The sequence below is a fragment of the Canis aureus genome, chromosome 3 (genome assembly GCF_053574225.1).
Source record: "Canis aureus isolate CA01 chromosome 3, VMU_Caureus_v.1.0, whole genome shotgun sequence".
Lineage (NCBI taxonomy): Eukaryota > Metazoa > Chordata > Mammalia > Carnivora > Canidae > Canis > Canis aureus.
The window spans coordinates 30,994,394-31,007,317 of NC_135613.1; the positions used below are offsets into that span (position 1 = coordinate 30,994,394).

General features: G+C 57.7%; 1 protein-coding gene across 6 annotated transcripts in view; it reads right to left on the minus strand.

Annotated features, from left to right (window-relative positions):
* Positions 1-12,924, minus strand: part of PRDM16 (PR/SET domain 16) — a 314,085-nt gene continuing 301,161 nt past the window's right edge. For 5 of the 6 annotated variants that reach the window (XM_077891516.1, XM_077891514.1, XM_077891515.1 and 2 more), the window contains exons 13-17: positions 11,934-12,103; positions 11,586-11,760; positions 6,822-7,058; positions 5,781-5,955; positions 1-4,624 (exon numbers count right to left, since the gene is read on the minus strand). In XM_077891516.1, coding sequence (XP_077747642.1) covers positions 4,490-4,624; positions 5,781-5,955; positions 6,822-7,058; positions 11,586-11,760; positions 11,934-12,103 — 892 coding nt within the window. In that variant the 3' untranslated portion in view covers positions 1-4,489. The remainder of the gene's footprint in view (positions 4,625-5,780; positions 5,956-6,821; positions 7,059-11,585; positions 11,761-11,933; positions 12,104-12,924) is intronic. The other variant, XM_077891518.1, reaches the window with a different exon arrangement.

Below are 12,924 nucleotides of genomic sequence, written 5' to 3' on the forward strand. Positions count from 1 at the left end.
TGAGAAAAGCACACGGATTTATTGCATATCAATCTCATGTATAAATTCATTGTCGCATTGGAAAGATTACATTTGGTGTACAGTCCTATTCTACAGCATTAACCTCGAATCAGCTGCTCCTAGGCTTCATCTTAAAGATGCTTCTCTACACAAGTACATCTGTCTTTATCACAAGCATCAAAATGAGATCTGCAGAATCAATCTGATGATTCCCGACATGGGGTGGCTTGTACGTCATCCTTCTCTGTCAGCCGTTTCCACGTTGCTTACGAGCTGCGCTTCTTTCGCGCTAGCAGTTCCGAGCTCCTAGTCTGGAGGACGTAGACCCTAATCACATATTCAACAAGTGCATCTACCGAATTTTCCTTTTCATAAAAATTTCACAAACAGACACAATAATGACCGCTAAACACGAGTCATGCACAGTTTACTTATAACAGAAGCAATTTACAATCAGGGGGACATAGGACATACACCGGCCTCCTTCTCAATGGTTTTTTTTTTTTAAACATTATATGAAAACCTGACATTTACATTTGATTTCTTTTTCAACACTATACAGTTCTAAAAGAAAAAAAACCCAAACAAACCCAAACAACGAAAACAAACGGAACCAAGTCTGTACTAGAACAATGGCAAGAGAGAGATGTGGACGCGCAGGTACGGGGTTCTTGCCAGCAGGTACACACACACACACACACACACACACACACGTATGCTCCGCGTGATGCGCTCCGACACCGGGGCTCAGCTTCCCTCACCGCGGGAACATGAACGATATAAAACACACCGATAGAAACCTCCGGAATTTCTTTGCTCACAAGTGAATTGCACGTTTGGAAAACTCAAGCTGCCTTTTAGTTTTATTTCATTTTTTTCCAAAAGCGGTAATCCGAATCAGTGACAGAGAGGAAGAACGTAACAAACTGGAATGCAAAGAGGAGAGGGAAGCTCCTGGAATCACGCAGGAATGTCTTGTCACAGTATCACTCGCTGCTGCTGCTGCTGCGGAGACAGGTTCATGGCTTCTGATACCCGGCTGACCTCCACCGACCAGGAGCGGCCGCGGCCTTGCGACCCCAGCCGGGAGGGGCGCAAAGGTGCCTGGCTCTCCTGGGTAGCGTTGCCCCCTCACCTCTCCCCCCGGACAGCACAGTGAATACAGCTCAGTAGATTTCAGTCATTGGGCATGGGGACGAGGGGCATGGGGACAGGGCAGGGGGACCACGATCCAGTGCTTCGAGGCTTCAAGCCTACCAACGGGTGATATGTATTTGGGCAAGTGCTTTGTGAATGCTCACTGAAGAAGCAGCTAGGACAGAGAAGGCCGAGGGCCCTGGGAGTTTGGACAGACCGACTGCGCTCCTGCCTTGGACAGGACGGCCATGCGGGCTCACCTGGTCCATGGACCCACACCCAGGGTCCCAGGTGGGCTGCAGGCACATGCACCCTGGGTTCAAAACAGGGGGTCCCTGGGTCTCACTCCTGAAGGGTCCGGTTGGCCAAAGGATCGGCAGCTCTGTGTATCCTACCCGGTTGTCTCAGGAATGAGAGCAGTGGCTGGGGGCTGGTGTCGGCCCGCCTGGGGCCGGGGTCTGAGGGGCGGTGGAGGGGAGAGCAAGGAATCTTCCTTTTGAGCTTCCATTTGGGGATGTCAACCATCCAAAGGAGGAATGCCGTTGATGCTAGACGGCAGGGCCCCAGGTTCACAGGCCTGACCCTGGCCACCAACTGTGGACATGGTGGTCAGCCTGCTGGGGGGCCTGCTGTAGCCAGGTTCCGAGGCTGGGGTCTCAGCATCCTGGCCACCCAGCCCCCTGGCCCCATGGTCCATGCTAGTGCTGCGGCCTGGGTACAGAGCAGGGAGGCAGCTCGCTGTGGTCTGGGGTGGGGGGAGACACCAGGGTGGGGAGGAAACTCCCTTGTCAGGGGTCCAAGGACAGACCCCCCCGCCCAAACCTATCAGTTCTTGGGCCCCAGGGTTGAGTGTCTCAGAGAAATGGGGCTAGCTCTAATTGTTTGCAGGGGGAACAAAAGCGAGGGCTGAAGATGTGCAGGGGGAAGGAGGGCAGAGAAGACTCCGGCCAGGGCCAGCTGAAGCGGATAGAATGCCGCAGCCCGTAGGGCAGCCTGGAGGCGGCGGCCCAGCCCCTGATCTGCTCTGGGGCCACAGGAATCAGCCACTTGGGTCTCCACCCGGCCGAACTTCCTATTTTAGGCAGAGAGAGTAATGTCACACAAAAAAGCACACACCTTATTCTTTAGCAGAAGAAATATAATTTGAGTTTACAGAAATGGGCAGTTGCATCTGAGGTTGACTCTGCAAAGGGGTCCCGTCTGGATGGAGGGGAATATGGAAATCCCACGCAGCGCCCGGCGAGCCTGGCGGTGGAGATGGATGCAGGTGAGGAGGTGAGGGGCTGTGTTTGCAGAGCCTTGCCCACAGGGGTGCACGTGCTCTTCCTTGCCCAGGACGCCCTGCCAGCCTGCAGGTGCGCCGGAGTGGCGTGGCGCCCTTGGCCGCTCCCCCCACGCGGAAGCACACGATTGTCGCTGGCCTGGAGCAGCGGGGAAACGGGGACACGGCTGCTCTGACCGGCCTGCTGCCCCTGGGCCAGCGCCCAGGACCCACGCACCGCCAGAGCCCCATCCCCAGGCGGCCCGCGCCCCTATCGCTTGCATCTACATTCTTTTCTAAGGGCACCTTGGAGGATCTTTTTCTCTTCCTGTTGGGACGCTATTCTTTTTTTTTTTTTTCCTTCCAAACAATAAAACAAATAAATAGAACACTTGTCTTAAATGCAAATGTAACTGAAACTCTAATTTAACAAAAACACGTGATTGTCTGGAGATGGGCAGCAGGATCCGTCCGGGGGCGCGGGGGTATTTGGCACATTAAAAACCTCCCCACTCCCTGGTTATCGATCACACAACACACAACCTTATACACGGTTTTGGTCCTTCACTACATACTTATATTAACATTATTTCTTCACAATAAGAATGTCTAATGCCAAAATACTGTTAAGGAAGAAATAAAATAAGAAAAGAAATGAATTAGAAAAAATTACAAGTTATATACAGATTAAGGTAAATTCCATCAGGGAAAAACATGATTTGAAATTGGCCCCTATGGGAATAATTTAAAGCCCATCCGAGTGGAGAAGCAGACCCATCCCGAGGAGGAGGAGGCGATGGCATCCGTGGCAGGTCCCGCCTGGATGGCCTTCCGTCCTGGAGCTGGTCTGGCAGTCGTGTCCTGGAGCCCGGGGTTCACACAGGCGGAGAGCCTGGCGGCCAGGGGCAGAGGAGCTGCAGAGTGACCCCAGGGTGGCCACAATAGGATGCCTGCTTCCTTCCCCTTGTCCAGATGGGGTGGGTGAGGGTGTGGCTGGAGACGTGGATGCAGCTGGCAGGTCCTGCCTTCCGCAGAACGGCCGTGGGGGGCTGGCACCGGGGTAGCTGATGGGCAGACCTGGTCCGGAGGAGTGTCAGGTGCCTGGCCCCCACCTCTGCACAGGGGACTGGAGCCACCGCTCTCACCTTCCCCATACAATCAGGGTGGGGGGTCTTGCTGGGGGCCACAGGCATGAATCACATGCCGCACACATGCGATGTGTGCCACGGGCGTATCTCGCAGCCTTGGGCCAGCCCAGGATACCATGTCTAAGAATTCCATGGCACAGTTTGAAACTGCTCACAGGAGTGGGCCCCAGGCCCCTCGGTTCTGCTTGGGGCCACCCAGAATCACGTTGGCTTTACAAATACAGTCAGGGATAGAAAATTTCTCCGTTATCTACAGTATAAAGAACACGCCCAGGCACGGTATCAGTTCCCAAGCAGGCTCGGGTTTGCAAAGAAGCTGAGATTTCGAAGCAAATGCAAAATTACTTTTAAAAAACAATTTGCAAGTCATCTTTCGATCTTTTAAAAAATACTGTCTATTTTTAAAACCACATGCTTAAATAGACTCTGTCGTCAATAAGATTACCAAAAGGGTTACTCTTGTAATTCTCATTATAAAAAAATCATTTGGGCGGTCTCCCTTTGCAGAGCACGCCCGTGTCTGTCCGATCCTCTCTGCGACACCACACTGGTGCCCGAAGTGGCCCACTGCCTTCAGTTTGGGATGAAAATCCTGCCCTCACCCACCGGGTTGGTTCTGCGAGGCAGCTCCCAAGCTGCACGTGGCCGGCCTTGTGCTGTACCCTTCTGGAAGGCTGTTCTTAAGACCAATTCTTGGACGGTGGGCCTCCAGGACAGCTCATGGACTCCTGGGAAAAGTTAGAGCTGAACCGTGGTATGAGTGGGGACAAGCGCCAAGGAGTGGTCAACGCAGGTGACGGGGCAGGGGGGTGTCTCTCTGGCCCAGGCCACGCCGCTCCCCGAGGCTCACTTCTCCATCTTCTGCAGCCGGGATTTCTGTTGGGACATTGGGGCCCTTGAGGTTGCCTGGCTTGGGCTCTGACCCCAGCCCCTCCCGGGCCGGTCAGAGGTGGTTGATGGGGTTAAAGGCTCCAGATTCCGGCGTGGCTCCCGTGATGTTCAACCAAGCGTCCAGAGGGCTCTGGGAGGAGGTGTGGAGAGGAGCATCCTCGGAAAGAGACAGCATCATTGCATACGCCTGGCCGGGGAGAGGACGGGGACACACACACACACAGGACAGGCAGGTGAGCCATGTGGCTGAGGGTCCTGCAGATCCCAGGCTGGCCCCTCTCAGGCCAGCCCCTACTTGCCCTCTTGCTGGGCTCAGCCTCTCCCAGATCCAGACTCTCCCCTGGGGCCCAGAAGAGGACGATGTGGGTGGCAGGGCTGGGGGTGTACGTCGCTGGGCTCCCATGCACGAGGGTGCCAGGGTGCTGTGGTCCTGGCTTCCACACCCTGGGGCTCCTGCAGCTCTGTGGGGTACTCCCCTCCTGTGGTTACCTCTCTGCCCCACTCCCACCTTCGTGGGGGCCCCAGGCATCGGCAGGAGCCGACCAGAGGCAGTCCCTGTCTGCTGGGCCTGGGGGCTGCCTGTTTGCAAGACCATGAGGACAGCACAGAGCTACCTGGGGAACTGGGTGCCCGGCTTGTCTGAGCTGAGAGCCGATATATTTCTGGGCCTGGCACACGGCTGGTCCACAGGACCGTCCTTCTGCCACTCGCTGTAGGGCACGAGGCAGCGGGAGGCATGGGCCCGTTGCTCATAGCAGAGCAGGGTGGAGGAAGGCCAGCCCTCCTCCCACCCGGTTTACACCCTGGACAGGATTAGTAAGACACAGACAGACACGCAGACGGTTCTTGCTGAGACTGGGGGTGGGCTGATGGAGACCCCTCCTGTCCAGTGGACGGCAGCAGGGAGCAGGGCCCTGTGGCCACCTGCACTAGAGACCGGGGTGGAGGCATGCCCTGGTCCCTCGCTGACCCTGTCACGGCATGGTGTTAGTGACCGCATCATGGACAGCTTCCTTCAAGAGAGGCCTGGGCTACAGGCCGTTCTTGCTCGAGTCAGAGAGGGAGGGAGGCCTACACAGCTTCCAGGCTGGACATCTGCTCATGGACGCCTGGACGAGAGCGTCAGTGAGCACCTGGCTCACATCCCTCTGCCTCACTCTCTCCCTGCCCCACCCCTGCTCATGGGGAAGCGGCAGTCACTCGGGTGTCTCTCTAGCCGATGCAATGGCTAGACCTGGTCCTGCTGTGACCCAGGCCTAGGACGGCCACCACCAAAGGAGGCGTGGCTGCCACCTGCCATCTGGCCTGGGGGTGCTGGGAAGGGGGCTCTGCTGGGTACCTACCTGGTTCTTAGCCTGCCTGTACAGTGTCTGCTTTAAAGTCTCAGAATCTAAGGTGGGATTAAGCACATCTTTAACGCCAAACGCTTCCTCAGCTGCTCTGCGGAGATCCAGCCCCTTCCCAAAAGTCGGCATCGGCTCCAAAGCTAACAGACCGCCTGGTTGCTCCTCAATACACCTGCACCAATGACCGGGGAGAGGAGGGCCTGGCGTTAGCTGGTCTGGCCTCTGGCCACCTCTCTGCTGCCCCACGGCCGGCTCCGTGCCTGCATGCACGCCGCGGCGTCTCCACGAGCCACATGCACCAGGAGACAGACACACAGACACACGGACACCTGGACAGAAGCCACACGGATGCAGGAGAGGGATGGACAGAGGGTCACAAAAGGGGGTGAGTACGTGCACACATGTTGCAAGCAGCAGGCGGGGCGCCCTGGTCTGTGGGAATGCAGCACAGATCAGGAGGTGGCTCTGGGGGACCCGGGGCTCCCACTCCCAGCATCCAGGGGAGAGGGATCATTAGCCTCTTGGATCTACAGGACTCCCCCAGGACCATGGGGAACACTGGTAACATCCCTAGTACCAAATACAGGCAGTGGACAGTTGGGGTTTGTGGTAGGTGGCCCCAGCCTGTACCGCTTCCAACCGTGCCCAGCCCTGCTCTGCACAGCCCGGCCAGGGCCAGAGGTCACTGCGGGCCAAGGCACCAGAGACGATGTGGCTGCAGGCTCAGCTCCTTCTCAGCTCGGGAGGGTGCCTTTCCCTCCCACACTCTGCCTCCAGGCCTGGGGAAGTACGTGTGGGGAGGTGGGCTGGGCCCTGACCCTTTCCTCGGGCTGGGCCTCACCTGGGCTGGCAGGCATAGGGACGCCTCCCGGTCCCACTAGGAGACACCTGCTGGGGATAGGGGTGAGTCTAGAGGGGAGGATGCTGGACTCAGGTGGTTTGAGAGTGAGGTTGCTCCCATGATGCTCAGGCCCCTCCCCGGCCTGGGCCCTGGCACACGAGGCTGCCCATGTTGGCCCATGGAGGCCTGGTCCTTACCTTCGGGTGTGTTCAAAGCCCACGGCCAGGGAGGCAGGCGGCTCCTCGTCCTCCTCGTCCTCGTAGGCACCTTGGGGCTCGGGCGTGGGCGACACAGTGTCATCCTGGGACTTTCCTGCCAGACTGTCATCATCTTCCTCCTCTAGTTCCTCCTCCTCCTCCTCCTCCACGTCCTCCGGCTTCCCGCTGGCTAGGCCCGGGCACTGGGAGCTGCCGTCCAGGTCCTGGACCTCCGGCCTGAAGTGACAGGGGAGAGAGTTGGCCTTGGACCCCGAAAGGCCTGAGATTGGGCTCTAGTCGGCTCTCCCCTCAAGGCTGTCCTTACCCCCTGCAAAGAGAGCCTGCATTCATGGTCATGGTGACCTTCAGAGCTGAGGCCCCTGTGGAGTGAGTCAAGGAGAAGAGGGGGCCCACTGAGGCCGTGGCAGGGAGGGGCTTCAGCAGTGGAGCTCCTGTGATGCCAGAGTGGACATCAGCCATCAGATATTCGGGGTGTGTGTCAGGGAAGGAAGCTATGGCCAGTCTGGTGGGGATGGGGGTCTCAAGTGCTGGAGCTGGGGTTGGGCACTGCACAAGGGGTGCCCTTGGGGAGGTTTGCTGATTGACCCTTGCTCATTCCTCCTGGTCAGTCATGAGGACATAGGGAGACTGGCAACCCAGAGTGACAGGTCCCCTCTGCAGATGGAAGGTCTGGGATCCCGGGTTCTGCAGAATGAGGCCTGGGCTGTTGTCAGCCAGGGAAACCTGCTCAGATGAGTTTGTTTCAGAGACTGGTGGCTTCTGTCCTGCAGCCCAGACCCCATCTCATTTCCATCACGGTCACTCCAACTGGTTGAGATTTTCCACCCTGGATTCTCGTTTTTAAAAGGAAGGAATCCATGCTGAGCAAAGGTTGAGGCTTCTTGTTTCTTCCAGAAAATCCACTAGCCCGAGGGCCACCTGGTGGTGTCCAGCATGCAGGTGGAGGGGCACGGGGAGGGCAGCCACATGCTTCCTGAGCCCACGTCTGGGCCCCCATTCCTCCTGGACCATGCACGGCCCACAGAGATCCATTCACTGCTGTCTGGGGAGGCAGGAGTCCTGCTCTGGGCATCGAGGCAGATGGAACACCCTTCCCTGAGTGAGCACTGGCCTCCAGACCAGAGGCCTGTGCACATGAGCCCGGGAGGCCCCTGAGGGCCAGGCTCTCGGCCATCCCTAGTTTCCCTCCTGGCCTTTCCCAGAGAAAGTAGGAGATGTTGCACCTGCCCTGCCTTCCCAGATAGGCAGTACCCTGCCTGACGTTTCCCTTCTCAGTGGTCACCTGTGCTGCTGGCCTGTGCTGCCTTTCTCCCTGGCTCTCTGCCCGCTGACCTTGCCAGCTCGCAGCCTGTGCCCTCTTTGCAACGTGGGAACACCTCACCCTGAGGATGGGATAAATGGTGCAGGTGGGTGAATTGGGGGCTGGAACTTGGATTATGCACAGCAGGTTGCCCTGAGCACGTCTGATAGAACCTGAGCGTGTGTGTGGTTCTATGTGGGAGCCCCCCTATTTGGAGCAGGGCCCACGGCCTTACTGCCAATCTGCTCACTGGCAGGTGGCCTGCCTCAAGCAGGAGCACCCAGTGAGGGGCAGCAGGACCGAGGGGGGGGGGGTCCAGCAGGCTGGCGGCAGCTCCAGACATAGGGTACCTGCACGAGTGTCTGGGCCTCCAAACAGCTGCTGCGTGATGCCCCGTGTCCGCCGTGACCCTGCGCCGGGGCCGGGCTTAAAGCAGTCTCTCCTGGTTCTGGAGGCTGGAGCCCAAGATCCTGGCATGGTTGGGCCTGGTTCCTTCTGAGGCAGTGGTTCCTCCTCGGTGCCCCTCGGCTATGGGGACATCTTGCCCCGCCCCCTCCTCTGCTTCACCCACAAAGTGTGTGTCTGCATCCTACTCTCCCCTTGTGACATGGTGTGGCATCGGGGGTCTCCCTGGCAGCCTCAGTTTTACTCACTCATCAACAATGAATTGATTTCAAATAAGGCCACATTCTGAGGCACAAGGGGTTAGGATTTTGGGGGGACACAATTCAGCCCAGGTGTTAAATGGGGTGATAGGGCCAGGAAGCCTGACTGTCCCTAAATTCTCCTTGATGGTCAAGAGAAGCTGGTTCTGGATGAGAACTGGATAATGTTGAAATCGGCCCAAATAGAACTGCCAATGTCTCACCACTCAACACAGATTGGTGGATTCACGTCAACCATGATGGTGGCTCTTGCTCCCGACAATGACCCGGGGCATCTCCCGGAGGCTCCCACGACAAGGCCTCAGCAGGACAGGCCATCCAAGTTCAGCTCTGTGGTCAGCTCTGCCCCAGGGCTTTCTGGGGGATTTGGGGCCAGTGTCCTCCATCTGAGCCTTGCTCCCTGTCCCCACCCCTAAGGCTGTTGGGAAAGCCCCACTGAGACTGAGACCTCGGTGGTGAGGGCTACAGTGGTGTGGTCTCCTCTTCCCTCTGTCCCCCTGAGTCTCATGGAGGGTCCCCCGCCTCTTTATGGCTAAGAGCTGGGCCTGCCTCCTGGGCTTGAGGTGTGAAGGCCTTTCTGGTGCTCCTGGAGGACAGTCCACCCCATGGAGGATGCCACTGATTCTTGTAGGTTCTCCATCCACCTTTGTCCTGGGTGCAGGGAGTCCCAGTTCAAAGGATTGTCTTTAACAGCCAGGACATGTGTTGTGACCCGTCTGTGGGGCTCTGATAAGGCCTGACACCCGGTCCTCTCATCTGTGACTTCTCCGAAGGCAGAGATCACACTGCTGAGACCTGAGGCAGCTCTCAAACAGGCTGCAGAGCTGCCTCAACGGGTCTGGGCCCCACTGAGTGGCAGGGATCTAGGTTCCCGTGAGACCATCATGCCTGTGCCCAGAGCCAAGGATGGACACGGGCACTCTGTCCACCCCAGAGCAGGCAGGCCTGCACCTACATGAGAATCTCCACTGCCAAGCAGGGTGAGGCTCTGGCAAACGTAGCCCACAGCCAGCCTCTCCACCATCCCCTCCTCTGAGCTCACCCCAGCCCTACCTGGCAGGCAGGTGAGATCACCTTCCAGGGAGCATGGCAGGATGTGGTGGCCCAGAAAACGTCCAAGTGTCACATTCCTTTATAAATTGGACAGGCCTTCCCGGTGCCCCTACCTTGTCCTCTAGCAGTACTGCCTGCCCTAGAGGGGGCTGTGTCTCCTCAGGACCCTCCTCACTGGCTGGAGGTGGGCAGGGAGGGCGTCGGGTCCTGGGGGGTGGGACACAGAGCTGTGTGAGGGCCAGGGCTCTGGCTTCAGGTTCTGGACCTGGCTTTATGGCGGGAGCAAGGCCCCCACCTCGCTGGGCGCAGTGTTCTTCTGCAGAATCAGCCGATTGCATCCTGAAGGCTCCTGGTGTTTGGAGTGTCTCTGGTTTTCCACCAGCTGGTCTGGCACCAGCTTTCACCCAAGGAGACTGTCCTCCTGGGGGTCTGAAGCGTCATTCCAGAAGGGATCCCGGAGTAAATGCCACCTGCTGAGCCTTGGGATCCAGGGCTGTGTGGAACAGTCTCCACAGCTTGAATCTGAATTCTGCCGTTTTCCTGCAACCGTGTGTATGCGTGTGTGCATGTGCATAGGTCTGCATGTGTGTACGAGTGTGTTTGCACGTGTTTTTACATGTTTGTGTACGCGTGAGTGTATGTGCATGTGTACACGCACATGATTCCATGTGCATGCACATGAGTGTGTGCATTATGACTGCCTGTGTGGCACTGCAATGTATATACATGTGTATGTGTGCATGCATGTATGTGTACCCACGAGTGCATGCATGTGCATGCACATGTGCACCAGTGTATGTGTGGTTACATGTGAGTGTAGAAGAGTTCCCATGCATGTATGCATGCATGCACAAGTGAACATGTGTGCACAAGTGTAAATATGTGTACATCTGAGTGCATGCATGTGTGCACACATATATACACACATGCAGGCATGTGTGATTTTGAGTGCATACATACATGTGTGTATGTGCACCAGTGTATGTGTGTATATGTGTGTGTGCATGCATGAGTAAGTGTACTTACTTATGTGCATGCACATAAGTGTACTCATAAGTGTACATGCACGTGTGGTTTCATGCACCTGTACATGTGCATGTGTGAGTTTGTGCACATGTATATGCACGTGCACCAGTTCACACATGTATACATGTGTGCATGTGTGTATATGTGTGAGCACGTGCATGCACGTGTACGTATGTGCATGCACGTGTGGTTTGTGCACACTTATATGTGTATATGTGCACACGTGTGGGTGCATGTGCATGTATGTGTGTGTGTTTCAAGGGGCAGCACTCCTGTTTGGAAACCTTCAGTGCCTCGGAGTAAACAGAAATGTTCTGAACTGTCAGGCTCTCAGTACAGGTCACGTCAGGAGCCCTTACCCGGCTTGCACTTTGTTGCACATCTGTGACACCCAAGCCAATCAGGCCAGCACCTCGGTGAGGCAATAAGCACACAGTACCCATCACTCGTCAGGGTGCTCACTCTCCTCACCGTCTGCAGACCCAGAGACAGGCAGGAGGGGAGCCATCGCTGAAGCCCCCCCTTCCAGGGGGCAGAGTTGGGGCCAGGACAGATGCTGGCATGCCTGTCAGTCTCCCCTCTGCTGTGCACCCCAGTCCCTCTCAGGGGGCGGGGGCTGGGGTGGGGGTGCCCCTTCTCTGGGTGTGGCCACACAGGTTTGAATCGAGGCCTTCTTGGGGTCCAGAATAGACTTCTTACCGTTTGTCCGTTCGTGTTGATGCTTGGTTCATCTCACTATTGGCAATAAAGTTTCTGATTTCAGAGAAATAAGAGTCTTCTTTCTCATCTAAAAGTGCATGGTTGTCTGACTCGGAGGTGGGAGAGGAGGCACTGGTCCCCAGGTGGTTCGTGAGGACCCCGGAGTGCTGGCTCACTGTGAGGACAGGGGAGCATCAGAGGAGGGGCCTCCCTCAGCTGAGCCCTGTCTTCCCCCTCCCTCCCTTCCCCTGTGTCCCCACTCCCCATCCTCTCCCTTGTCTTCCTCCCCTCCCCTGTCATCCCACTCCCTCCCCTCCTCTCCTTCCACCTGTGCCCCTGGGGCCATACCTGGAGCGTGCTCGTGCTCGTGCTTCTTGAGGTGCCGGTCCAGGTTGGTCTGCTGCCCAAAGCAGCGGTTGCACAGGTGGCACCTGAAGGGCTTCTCCTTGTTGTGGATGTTCCGGACGTGCCGCTGGAGGTTGGAGGAGATGCTGAAGGAGCGGTCGCAGTACTTACACCTGGAGGACACACGCATCTCAGAGGGGCCCCAGACCCCACCCCGTACAGCCAGAGATGGGGCTTCAGCCCCCGCCTGCAACCTGGAAGAGGCCCCCGTGTCCCCCCCACCGTTTCCCAGGGCGTGTGGAGCTGGAATGAGCCCCCCACCTCCCTGCATCTGGGTCCCCAGCTCGGAGGCCCTGCCCTGGGCCGTGTGCTCCCAGGAGCCTCAAGGGGGCGGCCGTGCACTGTGGAAAGACCCTGGGGCGGCGGTTCTGAGAAGGAGGAGACCTGCTCCCAGTGACTTTCCTCCTGGCGGGAGACCCTGACTCTGGCACGAGGAGAGCTGGCCGGGGCCTGGCCGACTGTCAGTGGGTCCTGGGGCACATGGGCCCAGCCTCCCAGTTCATTCATCGTGGGTTCGGGGAGCTGCCCCAGCCCTCTTCAGCACCCGTAGGCGCCCTGCCACGGGGGCTCACTGGTCTCGCCATCTGTCAACCACCTCTGTTACACGGACCACGCGTGACCACACCCTTCGGGCCAGGGTGCCACCAGCCCCACACCATCCCGTTATTTCTGTGCCCCTCTGCGGAAGGTGATCGCCAGCCTGCCCATGGTTTTGGGAAAACCTGAAAAGACACTCCTTCCTCCGGACGCTTCAGTCGTGTCCTCCAGGACCTTGGTGCCCGGAGTGGTGTCCTCTCGGGGCCGGGCCTCGTGCAGCTGCAGCCTTCACTGCCTCGCTTGCAGCCCCGGGGGCGGGAAACAGAGGCCCAGCCTCCCAGTTCAGGGAAACAGCCGCCCGAGGGGCCAGAAACGGAGCAGGAGGGAGGGGAGGCCC